This window comes from Microtus pennsylvanicus, chromosome 5 (assembly GCF_037038515.1).
Source record: "Microtus pennsylvanicus isolate mMicPen1 chromosome 5, mMicPen1.hap1, whole genome shotgun sequence".
Taxonomy (NCBI): domain Eukaryota; kingdom Metazoa; phylum Chordata; class Mammalia; order Rodentia; family Cricetidae; genus Microtus; species Microtus pennsylvanicus.
The window spans coordinates 27,073,381-27,097,370 of record NC_134583.1 but is presented as its reverse complement, the minus strand read 5'-3'; the positions used below and the strand labels follow the sequence as shown (position 1 = coordinate 27,097,370).

The window sequence follows — 23,990 nt, the reverse complement described above, 5'->3', positions numbered from 1 at the left end:
TACTTCTTTTTGACTGGTCCTGAGAATTATTAAGTAATAATTCTTAATTTATTCCTCTTATGAGAAAGTGAGTATTGGTGTGGTGTCCAGAGAACCGTTAACCTAGTAATGTCCTGATGACTAGGAGTAAGTTACACAAATCTTTTGAATTTTATTTTAATTTTTCAAGTCTATTAGCATCTCCCTGTCATGGGTTGACAGATGAAAGTGTAGGATCTGCTTAAACTCTGTCCCATTGGGACGATTATTAATTATCAGATCATAGCGCCACAATGAGCAAGCCTCACTGGCTGGAACATGGACTCTTGAGTCAGATGCGTTTCTTCTCCAGAGGAAAAGCACAGCTTTCTGCAGAAAGGTTTCTAGGACTTTGTCTTTCCCTTTGTAAGACATGGAAATGTCCAAGAATAACACTACTGTGAAAGGCTTTCATAGTGCTGTTTCCTTTATTTGCTTCTGAACTCGAGTTCTTGACAAGCAGATATTTGGTTACTCGGAGAATGAGAAGACAAAAGCAGAGCACAGTACCTGCCTCTCTATCTTAGGTATCCAACCTTTTGACATTGGCATGACACTGTTGTCTACCAATGTATTAGGATGCACTTATAGCTATTCTGGGATGTACACAGCTACAGGCTGGACACACCTACTAGAAGGACCTCTTGCAATGGAAAAGATGGGGGATTCTGTCAATACAGTGCAGGATGGGGGAGTTCTACAATCCGGGTCCGGTCCGGAACTGTGAAAACAAAAAACACTGGGGAGAGACACCCCTAACTTGGCCTTTGGTGGACAGAGGAGAAATCTAAGCTAGATCCCACCAGAAGGGAGCCCTAAAGTAGAAGCCCCCATGTAAATGGCAGTGAGGCCAGGAAAGGACTCAAGCCCACTGTGGACCTTACAGCGTTTGAAGGTAAGAAGATGCTTGCATTCTAAAGCTTTCTAAGAAGCAGTAGGTGGGAGACAGACACACTAATTTTAACTAAATCACAGCCGACAACATAAACAATGTGAAAACCCATTTTGATCGGTTGGGCTACCATCATAGACTCAAGCTTATCTTTTAGAGTGGTTTGAGGAGTGGGTGCCCTCCTATAGAGCTGGAGGAGACAATGTGCAAAAACACTTAAAACTGTGGCAGTGTCTGAGAGGGGTTTTTGTTGGTGGTGGTGGTGTTTGGAAGGGATGTGAAGGAGGGGAAAAAAGGGATTAGCAACGTTTGCTAAGGAGAAGTCAGCATCTGTCTGACATGCCATACCCATTTAAATTTTATCATTCTTCCAAAATTCATTCTGATGTCAATTTTCCACTAACCAATGCATAAGAATCAAAGTTTTTCATTTGTTCCAGAGCAATTGCAGGACCTAGACATCACTGTAGTTTCTAGGTGCTGTCTGGCTGCTGAGTCATGACTTAGCTCTTAGATTGCAGCATGAACATTTTGGACTTAGAACATACAAACTGCAGAGTCACTGAATTCTGTAACTGAGGCAACCGTTGAAATAAATAACCCAACTGCTTTAATCTGAGGAATAATTATGAAATAAGCATATTCATCTTTCACTGGCCAAAGAGAACACAGCATACACTTGAAAAAGCATTGCTTATCTGTTTCCTATTAGTGTGTGCCTTTGAAATGGATAAATGGCAGCATTAATGGAATAAAAAGAAATCCTTCCAGTATAAGGTAATATTGTGTGATGAAATATATCTGAAATGAATGTAACATTAAATGTAATATACTAATAACATGAACACTTCATTCTGGGTATAACATAGACAGCTGGACCAACAAGGATTTTGTTCTTTAAAATTTGGATATCTATTGCGGGAAGAAACCGGGAAATACTTTTATGTCCTAAACTGATGTATATTTTAGCAACTTGTAATGCAAAGTAACTCAATATTCTACATAATGATTTGTTACCACTGTGTAAGTACAACTTTAATTCGATATAATATAATTTTAATTATGAAAATAAAGCTTTTATCTACTTTCATCTGGTTTTCATTTCTTCATTTTTATTATAAGATCCTTCTATAAATATTATGTAATTCATCTGTGGTTCTGCTAAAATGCCTAGCTTTACTCCCGCAAGTGGGAGATCAGATGGTAGGTTTAATATCCGCGTGCTGTTTCTTCTCATCTTGTATAACATTAGCAAAAATCAGTACGGTTATGATGTATAAAGAAAATGCAGATTCATAACATGATTAGCCTGATGTAAAACAAATTTTCAAGTGCCCCAGGCTTTAAAGACATTAGTCTGGATCCATGCCCATGTTTTGTATACCAAGTACTTTTTATGTTTAACAACACAGAATCAACCTGCTAACTAAAATGCCAATAAACCCCCACATGACTGACGGCAGGAGACAGTTGTAGATGAGGTGGGGTAAGAGGGGAGCAGAGAGTGCAGAGTAAGAGTGAGGAGTGAATTGGGACAGCCCTGCCTTCCTCTAGGAAAGCTAAACATTTCCCGAGCTTCTTTGTTTACATCTGTGTGTGTGTGTGTGTGTGTGAGTGTGTGTGTGTGGTACATGAATGTCATGGTGTATGTAGAGTGGTCAGAGAATCACTTCAATGAGGCTGTCCTGTCTTTCCACCATGTGGGTCCCAAGGACCAAACGAGGATCTTCAGGTTTGACAGCAAGTTCCTTTAGTACTGAGCTATCTCTTACCCTAAAGAGGAATTTTTCAAAGGAGTATTTGCCATGCTTCTATGTATGTGAATGATTGGCACACAAGTCCCGAGGAGCAGCTTTAAAGAGAAGACTATTAGGGTCAATTGGATGAATTCTGTTTTCCTCCCTGTTGCTCAATTACTGATCCAGTTGCTCCTGTACCATGGCGCCTGCATGCACTCATGCTCCCTGGCTAGCCTCCGGCTCTATTCTCCGGTCCTTTTCCTTCTACATTTTCTCAATGCTTGCCTAATGGTCCACTTCCAGACTTCCACAAAAATCAAAGAAATTGTGAGATATTTCCTCTCCATAGGCAAACAGAAGTTTTAAGTGCACCTGTATTCTAAGGTACAGGTGTGAGCACGCTAAGGCAGAAATCCTGTATATATAGTGTGTATATAGTGTGTTTGTGCTTGTGTGTGTGTATGTGTGTGTAGGGTGTGCTGTGTGTATGTGTATAGAGTGTGCTGTGTGTATAGGGTATGGTGTGTGTGTGTGTGTGCATGTGTGTGTGTATAAGGATATACCACGGCCTTAACCTCTTTTCTGCTTTTGCAATGCCTATCTGAAGATTTACAGATACACATAAATATGTCCTTGTCTAGCTCAAACAGCACCCACCACTCTCTTCGTGTATGTCAAATTGTACACACAAAATGCTTTTACTTATCTGTCAATAACCCATACATATACACATACTTAAATATGCAATATCTATTGTTTATTCTTACTTTATTTAAAGCTAAGTTCTCATAATTTAAATTTTTAGATAATTCTAAAGTTGTGATAGGGAAGAGAGTCTCCTACTTCCCTTCATGTTCTTTCTCCTTCCTAGAGGAAACCATCCCTAGCTCTATACTGTCCTTCATTGACTTTGCCTGTTTAAGTCTGGCCTACCACCTTGTTACAGAAGGTGATGTGTTTCTCCTTCGTTTTGCTTCCTCCCTAACGTACGTACACACCAGCACTACTAACCTGCCATCTTCCAGCACGGGTATCTGATAGCTTTTTCAAGATCAGTTCTTGACGTTTAAAAGACTCCATCTGTCTTACAGATGTAAGCTCTTACAGCAGCATGTGCTATTCTGATCATTTTCTAAAATAGTGTCTACTTAAGGTGTAGAGTGTGATGTTTGGATGAATACATATAATTAATATTGTCAATCAAGTTGTTATTTACCACTTTTCATAATTCCTTTTAATGTGTCAATCGTATTTAGTGCCTATACTTCTAACACATTTTTATTATACCGCTAATATTAACTATAGTCCTTGCATGCTCCATTAAGTCTCTAGACTTAGTCACCCTATTTACTCGCAGGCTTATGGTCTTTAACTCACGTCTTCCCAACTACCTTTCATTGCAATATTTTCCTTTTTTCTGTTTCTGGTTTACTCAGCTTAGTGTATTTTCCTCCAGGTTCAACTACATTATCACAAATAGCAGGACCTCTTAAAGCTGAAAAATATTCTATTATATGTGTTTACACACATATACAGCACTGTTTCTCAAAGATAAAATATTAAATACATTAAATATCTGTAAACATTAAATATCAAAAAATAACGTTAATGGGCATATTGACAGGAGAAACCTGTACACTTTGTTGGTGGAAATAAAATAAGAACTGGAGACATGACTCAGGGTTTAATAGTACTTATTGTTTTTTCAAGGACCCAGGATTGGTTCTCAGAACCCACGCTGTGTCTCACAACCATCTGTAACTCCAGTTCCAGGGGATCCGATGCCCTCTTCTGATTTCCATAGGCCCCAGGCACACGTGGCATGTACATATACACATGAAGTCAAAACACTCTTACGCATAAAATGAAATAAATATTTAAAAAATTACTACAACCATAATGAAAATCAGCAAAGAGAGATCCCTCAAGAAATTACAATTATAGTTAGTTTCACTTGCAGATTTTAAAGAAACTCTCTCCTGTTTTTCAAAACACCTGTTTCAATTAATATTCAGCCAACACGGGCAACGGGAGCTTTCCTTTTGTCCACATTCTCACTGAAACTGCTTGCTTGATCTTTAATAGACATTCTAACAAAAGTGCAATGATACCTGATTGTGTGTGGGAGGGAGACTGCGTGCATACACGCACATGCCTGTTATAGGAATATGTTTATATGTGGATACATATGCAATGAAGACATAAGAGGCCATTCGGTGTTCTACTATGTCGCCTTCTACCTTACTCCCTTGAAACTCTCACTGAACTTGGATCTGGGCTAGTGTTCAGCAAATCTCAGTGGTCTTCCTAACTCCACCCCACACAGCACTGGGGTTTGAGAACTGCATAATCTCACCCAGTTTTTTATGTAGATGCTGGGGATTTGAACTCAGGTCTTCATGCTTGCACAGCAAACACTCTCGCCCTGTGAACTTTCTTCCTAATTGATTTAGATCAGCATTTACCTAATGTTTAACATCTTTTTCATATACCGGTTGGCCATTTTTATGCCTTATTTAAAAAATGTCTCCTCAAATTCTTTCTGTATTAGGTTTGCTTTTTAACTGAGTTTTTTTCCGAGCTTTGAATATTAGCCCTTGTCTGATGTATCCTTTTTTGCTATTTTATTTTTCTTTTTAATTTTTATTGTTTTTATTATGATATACATTTTCTCTGTTCCCCTCCCCTGCTTCTCTCTTCCCCTCTCTACCCTCCCCATGACTCCCAACTTACTTAGGAGATCTTGCCTTTTTGTCCTTCCTATTTAGATCCATGTATGTCTCTCTTTGTTGTCTAGTTTCTCTGGGATTGTGGATTGTAGGCTGGTTTTTCTTTATTTTATATCTAAAGAACACTTATGAGTGATTACATATTATATATGTCTTTCTAGGTCTGGTTACCTCACTCAATACGTTTTTTTCTGATCCATCCATTTGCCTGCACATCTCAAGATGTCATTATTTTTACTGCTGTGTAGTACTCTATTGTGTAAATGTACCAAATTTTCCTTATCCATTCTTCAGTTGAGGGGCATCTAGGTTATCTCCTGGTTCTGGCTATTACAAATAATGCTGCTATGAACTTAGTTGAGCACATGTCCTTGGGGTATGAATGAGCCTCCTTGGGGTATATACCCAAAAGTGGTATTGATGGGTCCTGAAGTGGATTCTTTTCTAATTTTCTGAGAAATTGCCATACTGATTCCCAAAGCAGCTGTACAAGTTTGCACTTTCACCAGCAATGGAGGAGTGTTCCGTTTACCTCACATCCTCTCCAGCATAAGCTGTCATCAGTGGTTTTGATTTTGACCATTCTTACAGGTGTAAGGTGGAATCTCAGAGTTGTTTTGATTTGCATTTATCTTATGGCTAAGGATGTTGAGCATTTCCTTAGGTGTCTTTCAGCTATTTGAGGTTCCTCTGTTGAGAGTTCTCTGTTTAGGTCTGCTCCCTATTTTTTTAATGGATTATCTATTCTTTTGATGTCAAGTTTCTTGAGTTCTTTACATATTTTGGAGATCAGCCCTCTGTCCGATGTGGGGTTGATGAAGATCTTTTCCCATTCTGTAGGCTGCCTTTTTGTCTTGTTGACCATGTCCTTTGCTTTACAGAACCTTCTCAGTTTTAAGAGGTCCATTTATTAATTGTTTCTCTCAGTGTCTGTGCTGTTGGGGTTATATTTAGGAAGTAGTCTCCTGTGCCAATGTGTTCAAGTATAAGTGCCACCTTCTCTTCTGTGAGGTTCAACGTGACTGGCTTTATGTTGAGGTCTTTGATCCATTTGGACTTGAGTTTTGTGCATGGTGATAGCTATGGGTCTATTTTCATTCTTCTATATGTTGATATCCAGTTATGCCAGCACCACTCATTGATGCTTTCTTAGGGATAAAAGAAAGAGAAGAAGTCTGGTACATCATTTGTGAACATTTTTCCCCCCAAAAGCAGAGGCTGACTTTCATCTTGTCTGCTTGGCAGCAATGGTTGGTTTACTGTGGTCCCTCTAGATTTCTGCTTTTGCTTCTCCTCTGGGCATCCTATACAGAGCTACAGTGTCAAGACCAATGTTAGGAACTTACCCATGTATTTTCTTCTAGGAGTTGTATGGCATATAACTATATAACTATATAACTATATATATATATATATATATATATATATATATATATTATTAGTGAGGCCTTTCATCTACTTTGGGTTGATTTTTGTAAATACGATCAGATAAGGGTCCAGTTCTATTCTTTGAGGACTCGGGCTTCACCACTCTCCAATTTAGATGATCTCTGTCATTGATTCCTAATTATCATGGAAGTTCTCTTCTTCTATTTATTGGCTTGCCAAGAAAAAGACATGAGGGTAATGGTTGTGGTCTGCATTGCATCTGCGGTTTGCTTTGTCCCTCCAGAATACTGAGAACTCTCTCAACTCTCTCTCTCTCTCTCTCTCTCTCTCTCTCTCTCTCTCTCTCTCTCTCTCTCTCTCCCTCTCTCTCTCTCTCTCTCAACTGTCTCTCTCTCTCTCTCTCTCTCAACTGTCTCTCTCAACTGTCTCTCTCTCTCTCTCTCTCTCTCTCTCTCTCTCTCTCTCTCTCTCTCTCTCTCTCTCTCTCTCTCCCTCTTTTTTTTCAGTGTTCTGAACATTTTCAACACCAGTTGCTGGTGAGAGTCTCTGTCTGCTTTGTCTAGTACTCATGGATCTCCTCTCCTCTGAAACCTCATGTTCTAGGAAACATTTTAGAATCATTGGCTGAATGGCGTCCTTTGTTTCTCTCCTTTCTTCCTAAAGCTCCATTTATTTGGACGTTGGACCACCAAGAGCATATAGCATTTCACCATCCTGTTTCGTGTAATTCTTACCTCTTCTTGCTCTCTTGGGAGACTGCCTCAGTTTATTTTGTCAACTTTATTGACTTCAACATTTCTGTTACCTTAGTTTTTATTTCTCGTGGATTGTTCCCAGTCTTTCTTCTTCTACCTCCTATTCCCCTTCCTACCCTGCCTCCTTCTCTTTCCTACAGCCCTTTCTTCTCATCTTCTTTCTCTTCCTTCTGAGATGGGACCTAGGGTCTTGCACATTCCAGACCAGTCTTCTACCACCATGCCACACCCCAGTTCTTTGGATATTCTTCCGTGTGTGTGTGTGTGTGTGTGTATTGGGGGACACTGTTGTTGTTTTCTTCTAGTTTCATGACAGCAGTGTTTTCTCTTAGATCTCTTAAAAATGGTAATGTGAGTTATTTTTATTTTTTCAATATTTGCCTTAGTTTACTTTCTGTTCCTCTTAATTTGGTTCTGTTTGTTTTAGTAAAGTAGCTTTCTTTAAATTCCCATTTGTGTTTAATTTTAGTCTTATATTAAAGCTGATTCATAAGTAAGGACCATAGTTTTTATTTTGGGTGATCAGGTGGATCCAGGCAATGACCCCATGTCTAAGAATCTCAGATGTTTTCCCTTGGATTAGTTAGAACTCTTAATGAAGGTGAGTCCAGGCTCTTGTCTTACTAATCTAGATGGAGCTGAAAGTTCTATGGGGAAGGTTTGAGCTAAAAGAAGTAGGTATCAAAGCACTTGAAGTATGAATGACTTTTACCTATCCTGCAGTGAACAGGGAATCCATCCTCAACATTCCCTAGGACTTCCCTTACACTTTAGCCTGGTCATTACACTAGCTGGGGTGTGTGTGTGTGTGTGTGTGTGCACGTGAGCGCATCTAACTGCCTCTTGTACTGATTTGTAGCCAATCCACATTTTAAAACTTTACTTGCACTGACAGAAGTCCTCAGTACCACCATCTCCATGTGCGATGGGTAAGGTGGGATGAGGTGGGTTTGCTGTGTATTGAGTTGCCTTCCTGCACCCCCACACTCTGCTGTTAACTTTAGAGTCAGCTTTCTAAACTCTGTTAAGTCAGTTACCAATTTTCTAATTGTAAAAAGTCTAATTTTCTCCCCACTCCTAAAATTTGCTACTCTTTTCTTATTACTTGCCTTCTAAGTTCTTAAAAAGTATGCTAAAAAATCTCTCTACTGATATTTTACTTTGGTTTCTATAGCAAGCAAAACTAAATACTTCCATTGAGTCAGATAGTTATCCATTTATCTATACTCTTCTATGTGTACATGAGATGATTTTCTCAATAACAAGGATTCTACCTTCTGTATTTGCTGCTTTATCTAGTGTCTCCAATACCCGGCAAATACTAGATACATAATAAATTTTACTGAATCTACTTGGCAGGCCAGATGACTGACTTGATTGGTGAGACTCTGGATGCCACAGAAACTACAAATTTTGACAATGACATCACTTTAGAAATTGCTACAAAGAAGAGTTTCAGGCAGTCCGATATTACATTAACTGTATCTTCATTCCATTGTCTAGCTATTTCATTTTTAAAAAACATACTTCTTTTGTATGTGCATATATGTGCCTAAATGTATGTCTGTGTGCCACGTGCACGCCAGATGTCATCAGCTCACCTGGAACGGAGTTAGACAGTTGTGAGCTGCCTGATATGTGTTCTGGGAACTGAACCTGCACGCTCTGTAAGAGTAGCAAGCACTTTTAATCACTGAGCCACCTCTCCGTCTTCTCAGTTTGCTGTTAATTCTTCTGGATTGTTTTCATTAGGGACTTAAATGGAAATGAAATGATGCTAGGACAGGAGGGAGGGCTGGAGGAAAGCAGTGATAGTTAGAATTAGCATCACTGTACGGTAGCTTTTTGAATGAGCTTAAATCTTTTGTTTTTATTCTGCTTTCTGGCTTGTGCAGGAACTTCAGGCCTGATGCAGTTTCTTAGCTTTCTTGATCATTCGTTCCTTGCTGTTTGGATGACAAGTTCCTAGTCTAGTTCAAATGAGTCGTTTTGCTCCTTAGAAGTGTTTAAATTCCATCTTTGAATATGAGCTTAAGTGATGCTAATGGCCTAGCTAATTCGGCTTTTGAGTTTCCAGGAGAGACAGCAGTGTAGGGGAGGGTGGTGGTGGACAGAAGTGGAAAAAATTCAGAGGCACGATCGATGTTCACCTTTACAGACTAAAACTGTGCTCCACTGAGGAATACCATATAGTTGCTTTAATTCACTTAAGCAGCATTTGTTCAGCACCTGCTACAGGCATCAAGCTGTACTATGTCCTGAAAAGGCACGGTTTCCTCTCTAGTCCTTTACTCTCTTGCTGTTTTGGTAAGTGATGGACTTAACCTTGCCTTCATCAAACCTGTAGTTAGTTACGTTAGAGGTTATGCATTGTAATAGGTAATTGGTAACAAAAGGCAACCTAGAGCCAAAATTAAAACCCACTTCAGTCTTCAGGTATTTTAGTGTAGTAAGGACCCATGAGTATAGGTACAGGTTGACAGTTCTATACAGCTTAGGAAAATGAGAGTTTAGAATAGTGGTAGACATAAGAAGAACATGGAAAGACAGAGGTGGAAACCTGGGATCTTGCATGCTGCCTCGGAGATACAGGGGCATGCAATATCTCACTGAGAATATTTTTTGCCCTTTTTCTATGTAGGTCATTCAGAGTCATAAACAACAGTCAAAGCAACAGTCCTTGGTAGAGGTTGGGGTGCTTATTCTAAGTTCCTCCTCCTTAAAAGTCTTCCTTCATTAATTATGAATCAATTCATTTCTGGGGAGTAAGGTCATTTGTATTTGTTTTCATTTTTAAATTGATCAGATATAATTCCTCAAAAACAAGATGGAGACAACAGTGGATTTTTCTTTTCAATTTAAAATGTATAAAATTCACTCATCTATGTACATTCTGTTTTCTTCTTAGACTTTCTAACTTAAAGGACTGGGGTAGTTGTGCAGTTTTGACCATTGCCATAAACCCCTTCTTTCTGGGTCTGTTTTGTTTTAGTCCTTCCCCTACTTCATCTCCTCCATGGCTCCCTCCCTTCCCCCTTCACCTCTCCCTGGTTCCCCCTTCCCCCTTCACCTCCTCCTTTTCTCCCTCCCTTCCCCCTTCACCTCCTCCATGGCTCTTCTCCTTCCCCCTTCACCTCCTCCTTTTCTCCCTCCCTTCCCCCTTCACCTCCTCCATGGCTCTCCTCCTTCCCCCTTCACCTCCTCCTTTACTCCCTCCCTTCCCCCTTCACCTCCTCCATGGCTCCCCTCCTTCCCCCCTTTACCTCCTCCCTGGCTCCCTCCCTTCCCCCTTCCCTGTCTCTTTGACCCCCTCCCTCCCCGGGCTGGCGGCAGGGCAGACCATCCTCTCTGGCAAGGACAGGAAGGAAAGTGAACAGCCTTCCCAGGGGGCCAGCCTAATGGGGGTGAGTGTGGATCTTTCAGCAGAGCTTGTCAATGAGGATCAGGCACTAGAGGGCACTTCCACTGGCTCTCTGACCTCTTGGTAAACTATTTGTTTTTCCTTGTATTGATTAAAAAAACAAGCCACCAGCGCTAACGCCCTGTCAGCCAAAGCCTGTTTTTAAGAATCTTCCACATTTCCAAATACACTACTATAAAGAGTCCAGGTCCTTCATCTTGTTTAATCCCTGCAATTCAGGTAAACCAGGCTACTGATACCCTTTCCCAAAAAAACTAAAACTCTCCCGAAGAAACAACTGAACCACAAATTAAAATCTTCGGTAAAATACTCCAACTACGAAACCACCGAAAATAAACCTTCTTGTTTGTTGTGGGGACCGGAAGCCTGACAACTGTCTCATCGTATTTACACATTAGTTCTGGAGGGGTTCTCTCCTCATGAGAGCAAACGCCAGCTATTGTTTTCCTTAGGCAGCAACGTGGAGTCCACCTTTCTTTCCCCGCCTTCTGTCCCAGCATGCTAAAATAAAACTCAAGACCCCAAGGCAACTTGATTCCTGCCGGGATGAATGGAGCTAAACTTTACAGTTGAGCGAAACCTCCAGGTTGTGTACCTATGGACGTTACTCAATGAAAAATAGCCAGGATCATGGTGCTCCTGGCTGTGTTTCCAATAGCTATGTGATTGCGGCACTGGATTGAGTTACCAGGCCTTTGAATTGTGACCTTCTGTCTAAAAAAGCTCCAGAGGTTGCCCTTTACTTTCCTCGCATTTGGGAGCCTGGGCGGTGGTGGGGGTTGGGGGTGGGAGATGGAGTGGGGGTTTGGGGGGGCTGTGAACGCAGCTAGAAGGAAAAAGCAGCTCTATGGGTTACCTTCTCCCATACCTGGCAGCTTCTTTATCAAATAATAACTGTTCTTTGATTTTGAAGACATAAAACCAACCTTCATGTGCCTTGGAAAGCCTGGAGCACAGTTTAATGTAATTATTTCTACAGTGAACAAATCAAGTGTTTATCACATAGGAGCTGTTAGGCTCAAAGCACACCCCACTGGATAACTGAAATTAAGGCAGGAAAAGGGAAAGAGACCCACAGTTAGTAGAGCAAGCGATCCATAGGGTTGACTGCAGGCCTCTTCCTTTAGTGTTTAGAAAAGTTTTGAGGATATATATATATATATATATATATATATATATATATATATATATATATATATATTTAATCATCCCTATTTTAGGAGGATAATTCACCTCTTTTAATAAATGATGCCAAACACACCCATGCTTCCTGATTTGCTCATTTCAAGTTTAAGAAGTCCTCATATTTATCCATTGACCATTTAATACAATTTTGTGTTTGAACCAGTGAGTTTATTTACAATATGTCTTTATGAATCACCTGAGGCTATAAAGCAATGTTGTATGATTTATATGGCTACTGTCTAGTCATGTATTTATAACTGAAATCACACACGCATGTGCACACACTCACACACACACACACACAAACTTAAGTATAACACACAGCTTTCTGGATTGCATTTTACCTTGTTCCAGAACGATGACCCAGGAGAAGCCAGCAATGTCTCAGTGCTCCATCTACTGTTAAGAGGAGACTTTGATCAGCTACAGAAATAAAGCCAATTCCCAAACAACTAGTATAGGGGGAAAAGCACCCATCTTAGTAAAAATCAGCATTCAGGCAGACATGAGGTCCCCAGTACAGTGCTTGGTCACCAGCCCTGCCCTTCTCCTTCTGGGAGCTGCTCATTGTTACTGGAGAATTTAAAAACTGGGAACTCAGCTGTAGTGAAACGCAGAAAACCCAAAGCAAATTTGCAGATCCTCTTACATGTTATGGGAGGTGCTGACAAGATTGGTTTTGCCCATGGCTTAGAGAGAGAGAAAAAAAATGTTAAAGAGGAGACACCCCCGGCTTCCTAGGTTGCTTCATGTCAACAGAGATCCATTCTACAGTGTGGAAAGCAAAGGAGCTCCTTGCTGATATTAAACATGTGCTTCCAAGAACAATTATTTACATATTTTTGACAGAAGGAAGAGAAGCTAACTCTGTTTGCCATTTTAGAAAATCAGTTGATTCTGGAAGAAAAAAAATCATTGTGTCATATTTTTCTTAAAGTGCCTATAACACCCATACTCTTTCCGTCAGAAGAAACAATAATAATTACCACTGCCCATGCTTTCTTTATCAATACCAAGAAGTGCTATACAAAGTTTGTACTAAGAATAATAATTTTTTAAAAAAACATCCTATAGGCAGTCATTACTACATAGGATAACAAGTTTTCCTTTCTAAATAAATAAATGGTTATGATTCATTCGTAAAAAACCAATGTGCTTATTATGAGGTCAGGAAATGTGTTCTATTTTCATATTGTGTTGGTATGAGGACTATAATATTTATGAAAATAATTTTCCATGGTACAGCTAATAGTTAGTAATTGCCTCCTTAAATTTACTGTTAAAAGCTATTCATGTTGGGAGTTTGAATGGAAAGCATTTAGCAAATGTTGGTAGACATTTTGCTTGGTGGATTTAATATCATTCTTAAAATAAATAGAGGATGTTTTTCTTGGTTGTGTTTCAACTGAAGGGTACTTGGGAGCAGGACCCTCACTGTAGATTTCATCCCACGGGGGAAAGCACATGTCACGGGAGGGACCAGTCCACAGACCGGCAAGCATCACCCTTCAGCTCCCACTCCAAAGGGATCCACAGAAAAGCTGCCACTGTCGTGCTATGGCGTGGAGCAGAAGAAAGAGAAATATATAAGAAAGCAGGAGGATGGGAAATATACGATACTTTGAAATATTTTCTTTCCCATTCTACTTCCAACAGTTTGAGTTGTGAAGCGTTCTCAGATATTGTTGCTCATAATCACGTGACAGGGACTTCGCTTTAGGAGAAAGGCTCTAATTATACTGTGAAAGTCGCTGGCAGTATTCTTGAGAAACAATCATCTCAAGAGTTGTTGGTGCAGAGAAATTAATAAGAGGGCTATTCCTGAATGGTGTGGGTATTCAGTCCATTCTGAGCAAACAGGAGTAGAAGGAAAACCCATCTTTTCCTGGAAACTCCACAGCCCTTCAAGCACTCCGCTGTCAGTCCTGAGATGGAAAAGAGAGCCCCTTAGTATGCTCCGGCCTTTATTTTCTCAGCATTTCCCACAGTGAGGTATTTAATCAGCTGTTTACTGCTGTAGGTTGAGAAATGTTTTCCTTTGCATGAGTCCAAGGACTCTTTTCCATTTGACCTTGTCTAAGGTCACCTGCTGATTTTTTTGTGTGTGTGTGTGAGCACATCTTTACTGAAAATTCTCTTCTAATCTAAAAGTGCTGGAAGCCTTTAGGAAAATGATAGACTTCTGTCTAACTGGGAGCATCTCCAGGCAAGCGTTGCCCTGGCACAGAAAACCTGTTTGGTTTGAGTGATTCTTGCATCTCTGTCAGGGTGTCCAAACATCCGATTCAGGCTGACCTCCTCAGCAAACTTTCTTCAGCTCTCTTGTAAGCTGTATGGTTGACGTAGGAAACAGTTCAGCTCTTTGCGGTGTGTGATCAAGTTATATAATTATAGTTGACGAAAATTTCATAAAGTTACCTTTTGGTTATTTAGCATAGAATAACTTATTTTGGATTCAAGTTATATATGGAGTAATTACTATATATTTAGGATCTGGAGTTAGTAACCAGACAAAATTTATAGGTAAACATGTGATTGTTTTTTGTACATCAAGCTTTGCCTTAGAAGAGAAAACGATTTAAAAGCGGTAAATGTACACATGGTTGTTTCTCCTAACCAGTGGCTAAGCTGTGCATCTCATAATTATGAGGTATGAGCTCTATTATAGCCATTAGTGGTCACATTAAATTCACCATATATTTCCTAATTTTATTCATAATTACATGCATCGTTTCTTTGAAGGCATTTTGTTTGGTTATTTAAATAAAAAAATAATTGAATTTCAATATAAAAGTGCATGTAATGTGACAAATTTGACTGTAACATAGGCAAGTAACTTGCATCTAAAGCTGACATGGTGTTTCTGCTGCTTTGACTTCATGTAATTTGCATATTCTTGATTTTCCAATATACTCTTTAATGGATCAGAAAAATAACATTTTAATCATGCATGTTTAAAATAATTTTTAAACTATGGGAAGCATGAATGCAGAAGCTGGATGTAAAGTTTCAACCAGGGGTTACATTTTATGTTTTAGGAAGCTCAGGAATAAATCTGAGTGCAAAAGAAGTTACTGTCCGATGTCATAAATAGAATGAATGTAGCGTTAGATTTTACCTAACTACAATAGAGACCCTCACTGTAGACAGTTTTGGTTTCTGAACATGTACTTCTGTATGTTGAAGAATGGATACTTCTGGTCCGCAAGAGCGGAGGGCTGTAGGTGGTAACATAACTCTATTTCTGCTGCATATATGAACAGATCCAATAGCAATCGACTGTTTTCTGACCTGGCTTCCCAAATATGGTAGATGCCTAGCCCATGATTCCTTGCTGGTACTACACAAGATGAAATCCTAGGTGAGTTAGCACTTTAAGCTGTCTCTTAGGTTTGACAAAGTGCTCTTTTGCAAGCAATTTAGACTGACATCCTTGCACTGGGGAGAAGAGAGAACGCCTGTATGGAATTTTGGTCCTTAGAAGCCTTTAGTTGGGTTTTGTTTGCATCATCAGGATGGTGCCTTCATTTACAAATTGGCATAGCTAAGGTAAGACCCTGTCTGTCTGCTCTATTAGTTGATGTGAACTTATAGTGATTTTTATTTATTTCCTACTATGGTAAGAACTTAAAAGGAGTACACTTTTTTTTTATATAAAAAGAGCAAATAGAACTGTAAAGTGGATGATGACAAAATGCATTTTATAATGAGTACAAAGACTTTATTTCAGAGTGGATGCATTTGCATTTAAACTGTGGTATAGGACCGACAAGGTATTAATCCATACGGGGAGGGGGGTGCATTCTTTCCAGATTCCAAGTCAGCATTAGTGTCTGAGGCCCTGACTTGGAAGTGGAGTGATTTGTGTGCATAAAACATGCTTTCTTAACTGATGCTCAACTCCTAGGTAAGTGTAACAGCTTATCACTCGAAGGTTCTGAATTAAGGTCAGAATTTTTTTAAAGTCTAAGTTGCAAAGCCAGTTCCAGACTAGATGAATCTCTCCTTAAGACTCATTGAAAAATGTTAATGGTGAAATATTATCTGGGTCCTATCCAAAGACCTGAAGCCTTTGCCCTCCTAGCAATCCTTGCAGAATCGGCAGCCAGGCTTTCATTGTTAAGCTGCTAATAGCTAACACGTTTGCCCATTCTCTCTCTGCTTCATAGAAACAACTTTTTATGCATATATATCTTCTCCAGACCTGTTAGTAGGTAGGTACATTAGGAAGAAGTGTGAAAAGTATCCGGTTCCCTAAGTTTCGGGACTTCAAAAAAAACAACAAAAGTATTAGAAAAGTGTAAAAGATAACATTCAACTGCTCCCCAAAGATCTTAATTGAGAGCTACTGGCGTGGGAGGATGTGTGTGTGTTGACAGAGGTTCCCACAAGTTCTTCCCCCACAGCTGTTTATTCAGATAGCATGGGGCGCGACATTTACATAATAAATTTTTTTTAAGCAGCTAGGTTGAGTCAGTCCAAGCTCTGCTCCCCTCAATTGTTGCATTTAAACCAATAAGGATAGGACAAGAGAATAGCTGTGGTTTGCGTTGCAAAAACAAAGCAAAACAAAAAGCCCCGAGGCTTCGTGGGCAGACCTACAAGGCTGCGCAAACAAATCGGGGGATGAGATTGTGCCGTTTCTTTGTCTAGGCGTCTCAGATGCTATCTGCCGCTGCCGTTCGCTGGGGCGCAAAGCCGTTCCCAAACAGACCGCGGCGAGCTGATGGCTCCGAGCTTGCGGCGAGGTAGCGAGTGTGCAGGGCCACTTCCGACTGGAAACCTTCCTGTGGCGGTGCGCGGTGGCGGGGTCCTTCCTGGGGAAGGCGATCACGCTCAGTCGCTCGGCTGTCCGAGACTGCAGCAGCGCCCGGGTGCCGTCCCCCGGAGCCGGGCAATCCCCAGCCTCCGCGCTCCGCTGCCAGCCGCGCTGCAGCGCTGCTGAGAGAGCCCGGGTTCCCGCGTTCCTGCCCAGCAGCCAAACTATGCCAGGAATGGAGGTCTGCTAACACAGAAAACTCCAAGGAGCACACTAAACCGGTGGAGGCAGCAGATGTGAGTGCTGTAAGTACAAGCTGGGTGTTTGAAAAATTGTAGTGACCAAGAACAGTTGTCCGGTGGGCAAAGCCCAAGATAATAGGAGCGCTTTTATTGGTGTTTTGATTTGTTTCCAAAGAAAAAAGCATTAAGGCTTGGGGAAAATGATGACACTTTGTTCCTGGGATTTTAGTAGCCACGGGGTTCAGTCATAAAAGTGAAATTCTTACCTTCGGAAATGGTTGGAGCCATTAGGATCATTAAAGGATCGTTGTAAATTAACTACTTTTGTTATGATCTTTATAAATAAGTAGAAGACTGGGTAATGTTCTCGGAGGAAGATGATTTCATATCTTTTCTCCTTTGCTGCACTTTTCTCGGAACATTATTGTGTGGTGGTGAGCTGAGTGTTGTGCCTGTCCACAGGCGTAGAGATGTGCATATACACAAAGTATACATATAAACACATATACATATAAAGATGTACATATACGTAAAGTGTACATAGTGGCATTGATTACATAGATGACTTTTCCTCCCCTAGGTTGATAAACGAGGATAGGGTCCTGATGGAAAACCCAGTAGATGAACAACAAACTAACAACCATGTTTTCTAGAAAGAAGTCTTTTTGTTCCTTAACAAATTTACCAGTCACTCTATTACACAGGCTCATCTCCAGCATGGGATGCAGCCAACCTTTGCCACCCCACCTCCCTTAATGGATTTGTCCCTCTCTGGCCCTTTATGTGATCTGAGTGCACTTGGGAGTTCAACTCCAGATTTGGAAACTTCTGGATATCTGTGTAAAAGGATTGCCCTTCAAAGTCAGTGTCTGAATTGCTAATGACTCACAGGCTTGCATGTCTTGGGAGGAGGCTTGAACCTTTCAGCCCAGAATCTGCAAGAATTCAATACATTCTGAACTGTCACTGAGTTTAGACAAGTGTTTTTAAGTTTCATTTCTTAAGACGGTCAGGGGTAGTTGGGAACCACGGTGCAGTTGTATAGGTTTGCAGTTGGTTTTCTAATGTGTCCTTCGGAGAAGGTTTTATTTCAAGCTTGTGTGAGTCTTTCACCTCACTGTTTAGGGTTTGGGGACACACACACACACATGAATACTCATGCCTTTATATGATCAAACAATTTGATATTTGGCTTTCTCGATGCTTGAGTTCTTCTAAGGCCCAAAGTGTTTAATAAGTAAGCAAGCAGCCGTGGATTTTCAGCCTTTGAGAACACTTTGTGGTGACAGACAGAGAAGTCTAATTGAGCCACCGTTCAGCTTGGAAGTGCCAGATGAAGTCAACGCTCTGTGAGTTTCACAGGCATGATAAATGATTCTTGAAAAAAAAATTTCCATTGGAGTGTAAAAATGTATTTCCTAAGAATACAATGGGAAGTAAAGAGATCCTGGCTGCGGGAACAAAATCTCTTTTTATCAGATCACCAGACAGAATTTAGTCAGCATTGTCAATAGTGCTAATTTTGAAAACAGTCCTTTCTCTTTAAAGCTGAAGATAGGAATGATGTGTTTCAAATACTTGTTTGTTTTTGGTTTCAGAGGGATTATGTTTTCTCATTTTCTTTAAAGGAGATAATGCAAAAAGCAATATAGGATATTACATTAAGATAATCATCACTAGCATTTGAGCATTTAGTTTATTGAGGCTTTGATAAGGAAATAGTGCTAACACTTGACAAACAGCTACTTCTCCCTAGAAGCCCTTTCCCACTTCAGGGTGAGGGTTTTGTTTTTAAGACTTGAGGTTTGTATTTCAACACTGAGAGCTGGAAAGGCGGATGGAGGAAAAGCCAGCAAGGCTAGATTCTGTTTAAGAAGCAGACTTCTGGAGAAAGCACTCCCCCCCCCCATAAAATACATTCTGATTAGAAAATTGCCATTGTCTTTCCAATTGGGGAGCACACAGGTTGATCTGCGTCAGACAAGCCAGCTCGCCTGCCAGCTCTGCTTAGATAGAAGTTCGGTGCTTTCACTTTGAAATTTTCTTTTCAGTCTGAAAAGAAAAAAGTTTTAAATTATAGTCATTTTATAAAAATTGCTTCTAGCAAGCGACAAAACCCATGGAACCCCATAATTTAGACAAGTACCTCCATTCTGTTTGCTCCGCACTGCTGAGATTTAGAATCCCCTTCCATTTACAGTTTACTTTGCACAGAACATTATTAACGTTTTGGCTTCAGACATGATCTTCTGTCAGATGCTTTGGATTGGTAATTTAGCAAAGTATAACAAACAGCACAAAAGTCATGAGTTTTGTCCTGTATCCTGAGCGCTGTGGTAGGGAAAATGTGATAAAATGTGTACCTTAAGTCTTGTTTGATGAGCTCTCAAAGCACGTTTGCCTTCTGGAAATAATTTCTGGGGTTGAAGAGCATGGTATTAACAGATTTAATGTGGCTATTCAATGGATTGACGAAGTACTATGTGGGGTTTAACAAAATGAGAGAGACAAATTGAACAGCAACAAAAGTTACATCTGTGAAGAATTATAAATTTAATTAGAAAAAAGGCAAAGTTAAAAGACCTCATTAACTAATCAGAAGTCATAGTTACTAGTGTAGAAGCCTTGAATTTAAATTCTAAGGAACTCTGTTATCTTTTTTTCTTTTTATTTTTACAAGTCTGGCAATATGCTATAACTGTGCGCACGGAGGGTTTTTTTTTTAAATCATCAAAATGAATGACTTTGTTGTACTATGAGATGATCATTCATAATACAATGAGCACTAATTTTGTACTCCTGAGAATATTGGAATTAAAAATAGCACATTAGAAGACGACAAGCATTATATTAACTTTATAGAGAAAAGCAAATAAGAAACAAACTGGTGCCTAGCAGAACTTTTTTAGAAGCCACGAACTCCCCCTTCCATTGAGGGAAAATAGTCTTCATTAATTATATTTGAAACGCACTGTGGTTTTAGAGTTTTAAATGCACAAACAGTTCCGTAGACTTTGCTAACATGGGAGGAAGTCGCCGTCCATCCGAAATAGGTGTCCTTTTCCGATAAGCCACGAGGGAGTAAGGAAGCCTCGGGACTGCACTGTAATCTTGCACTGCACATAAGAAACTGAAAGCATGTGAAGTGTAGCATTTTGTAAACTGTAACTAATTTCCCTCACATCTGTGTCTAATTGTTGTCTGCATTCGCATTCTTGAGAGTAGATTTATTTTTCCTGGACCACGATGTGGGTTCAGCTGACCAGCCTAAGTGAGGATTAGTTGTTTTAAAGTTATTTTGATTAAAGAGTCATTTTTAAATACAGTAACACACAACACATGGTTTAAATAATCCTTGAGACACAAAAGAATATATCTGAAGTACACTTAATGAAAGGGAGATCGTGGGTACGGACTCTGAAGCTGCTCTCTGAAAGTACAGTAGAAACTAGGCTGCCAGCAGAAAAGAAATACATTAGTAAGTGGCTCTTTTTTTCCAGTAAGGAAATGTGTTAGAATAATTCTTATTTGTAGGTTCTCTTTATTATTATTATGACCAAGTTTGATTTTTTTAAAAAACAAAAAACAAAACTGAGAAGCGGCAGGTTTTAAACTTCAAATATAAAGACAATGAAATTTTCAAAGTAAACAATGAAATAAAAATTCTGTTTCTGAGATTACGCTTCCTAGTTGATTTTACAATGGGGATGGATTTTAGCATTGCTCAGAAGTGTGCTTTAACGTACTCTTATGTCATTAGGCCAAGAGAGTTCTTAAAATGAAGTCCGTTCTCACCTATAATTTATTCCAGGTGTATAAAGTAGGGGAATTTTATCCTTGAGATATATTGCTGCAGTTTCTAAAGGAAACCATTTAATCTTGCGTGGGAACATTAATTAAAAAAAACCTACAAAAACCTGTTATCAAATAATGGATATCTGCAGGCATTAAAGTTAGTAACTTCAGTTACTCAAATGTCTTAAAAATTCTTTTTGTCCTGCATGTGAAAAAAACATTTTTTTAAAAAAAGCATACCTAGAAGTTCCATGTAACATTATCCCAAGACGTTTCGACCGTAATGATGCTTTATTCTCGCTAGAAAGGTCGTGTTTCTTAATTTCATAAATCATAATTAAAAACTAGCAGGACTCAACAGAAGATGTTTAGGTGGATAACTTTAATGTCATCCGAGACGCTTCAGCTCTCATCTTTGTTCCGCAGCCCTAATTGATGTCAGTTCAGGTTGAATGAAACTTCACATCAAAGATTTGGAATTCTGTGCCATTTTTAAAAGTTAGGCAGAAAGTTCCTGCCTGCCCGCCCCAGCGTTGGTGGGAGCTTGCAAGACGGCAGCAGCCGGGCTCACCTGAACCTCATTACCTGCTGGCCCCTCTAACTGCCTCTGAAGGGCAATGACTAGTACAACTTGGAATTAGGGAAGCTGTGCAGTGAAGTCCCCAATTCAAATTTATCTGGAAACAAACTGAACATGCAGGCTGGCTGGGCTGGTCAATTAGAGCACTCAAATGTGCATTCTAGTTCAGCCTAAAGGATGGTGGGCGCGCCCCCACACACACCACACACACACACACACACACACACACACACACACACACACTTTCTTTCATGTGACCAGAGTAGCTGTATAAATACTCAGTGGGTTTTCATTTGGCACAGTTAAACAAGTACAGTGCTCGGTGCTGGGCTTTGGGTATGAAAACCTGCCTTTGCCTCACTTCTGGAGCACAGCATTGCCCGGAGCTGTTTCGTGGCATCTTAAATGACAGATAGTAACCCCGGAGAAAACCATCCCAGATAAGGCAAGGAAATGGTCAGGAGGCTGAGGGGGTGTGCGGGGTGCTCTAGTTCAGCTGAGTAGAACAGAAGAGGAAAGAGCTGAAGATGCTAAGGCATTATTGCCTCGACTACTGCTGCTGTTAAACACACTCGTTTGTCAATAGCTATATTTTTTCTTCTTCCCAAGCACCTTTTCCAAGCTCTGGGGCGAGACTGCTTTGCATGTTGATTGGGGGAGGGGTAATCCCGTTTGCAGCTGTCATAGGCCAGTGATGAATCACTAGCCCGTCATTTGACTGCCTTCCCCTCCTGACAAGGGGAGGAGGAGGACAGACCTGCAGGAAGAAACAACAGTTGAGCCCTCCACTTAAAGACACTATGCCTTTGCCGGCTGCCCTGGCCTCCTTTTTCTCGTTTGGTTAAAAGTGGGCATTGTGGGGCTCAGCCATGTGCTCTGTGTGATTAAGAGCTGCGACTGGAGCACAGTTAAACTTCTGCTTTTCTACCCCTGGCCGCAGGTGCACACATCTCCCACCAGTTCCGATGTTGCTCTTTCCTCAAGGTGCAGGTAAGGATTTCGTTCATATTCAACATTTTTGCAGCTTACCTTTCTGTGACCCGGATCTATTTTTGTCTAGAATTTCTTAATTATTTCTATTAATAGCAGCAGCCTGGGTTGGAAATGACTTAGTGTGTGTGTGTGTGTGTGTGTGTGTATGTGTGTGTGTGTACACACGTGTACACGAGTGTACTTGTATAAAAGTAACTAGGTATCTGGGAAAGGCTTGAGAGTCTTGGTTTGAGGCGTTTGCTGACTGTGGTTAGGAGAAGTGTAGGTAGAATGATAATTAGGAATAACTGGATTTGAAATCATTTCTAGTTTGAATTCAGATACTTAAGGAAGTAAAATGTGTGGTAAAACACCTCATGTGGCGCTCTTCTCCAACTGATATCAAACAGTCAATTTCAGCTTAGCCTAGAAATTAAAATGACCTCAGGTAAGGTGAGGAGCATATATCAGCACAATGTATGTAAAATTGACCCCCCACCAGATTATTATTTTTTAGAAAGAATATATAATTATTCAAATATAGTGAATGCACGTCGGGCTTTAAAATTCATGCTGTCAGAAGACGAGGCTCTATCTCAGCATCTAACTGCCAACTTTAAATGGTTCCTCTTCTCAGGAACAGAAGTGGTATATGTAAGGAGCGTCTCGTTTTGAAATTGTCACTCTGAGTCGTGGCTCTTGTGCCTTCTGCAGCAGAAGGGACTGCTGAACTTGAGGCCCTCTGGAAGCACCGACTCCCTTTTCTGTGGCGAAAATGCAAAGTTACAGCATTGCTTAGAATTTTTTCCCCTAAGTGACAGCTGAGGTTCTCTAAGGGCTAATGGTCCCACAGACCCTCTGTGTGCCGGCCTTATCCTTTCTCAATTGGCTACGGTGTATGTAATCCACAAAGCAAACAAGTGGGCCAACATCCTAATGTTTTAATGCTGCACTTGTTTCAAGGGAAACAGAGGAACAGTTAAGGAGTAAGCCAGAGTAAACATATGCACCGGGACAGTCTCATTCCCTGTCACTGGGCTGCACGTTTCAAGTGCTTTGTTTGGTTTGGACCCCATTAAATCACAATTGGGTGTTAAGTTAAAAGAGAGTATCCAGTGCTAATTTATTAGATGAAGCAGATTGCACTAAACAGTGTTTATTTCTATTACGTGTGTTTATGTATTTGCCCTTTTTTTTTTAGGAAAATCATGCTCTGGGGGATTGTTTTAATATAAAAATGGCTGCATATTTTCTTCTGAATATTAAAATAGATGCCATTGTCAGACATTAGCTTATGACTTCAATTATACAAGAAGGGGAAAGCTTTTAAAAGCTGCACGTGGAGCTTTGGCTCCATAGGACGAGCAATGCCTTTTCGTATTCCATGTGAGGAAAGGACTAAAGTCAGAGGCAAGGTGAACGGTCTCCAGTCTAAGAAAAGAGATACAATGGGACTTTTGTGTGCCTGTCTTTCAAAGAAGGTGTCAAGTCGTTAGCACATTAAATGGTGATGT

At 40.2% G+C, this 23,990-nt stretch overlaps 1 protein-coding gene across 12 annotated transcripts in view; it reads left to right on the top strand.

The window, feature by feature from the left end:
• Positions 1-16,624: 16,624 nt before the first annotated feature.
• The window catches only part of Eya1 (EYA transcriptional coactivator and phosphatase 1), a 143,777-nt gene continuing 136,411 nt past the window's right edge, over positions 16,625-23,990 (top strand). For 4 of the 12 annotated variants that reach the window (XM_075971405.1, XM_075971401.1, XM_075971404.1 and 1 more), the window contains exon 1: positions 22,217-22,494. Coding sequence is in view for 1 of the 12 variants with exons in the window: in XM_075971410.1 (XP_075827525.1) it covers positions 22,470-22,494 (25 nt within the window). In the remaining 11 variants the exon portion in view is untranslated. Of the gene's footprint in view, positions 17,193-22,216; positions 22,495-23,990 lie in introns of those variants that run through there. The other 8 variants (XM_075971409.1, XM_075971408.1, XM_075971402.1 and 5 more) reach the window with 7 other exon arrangements.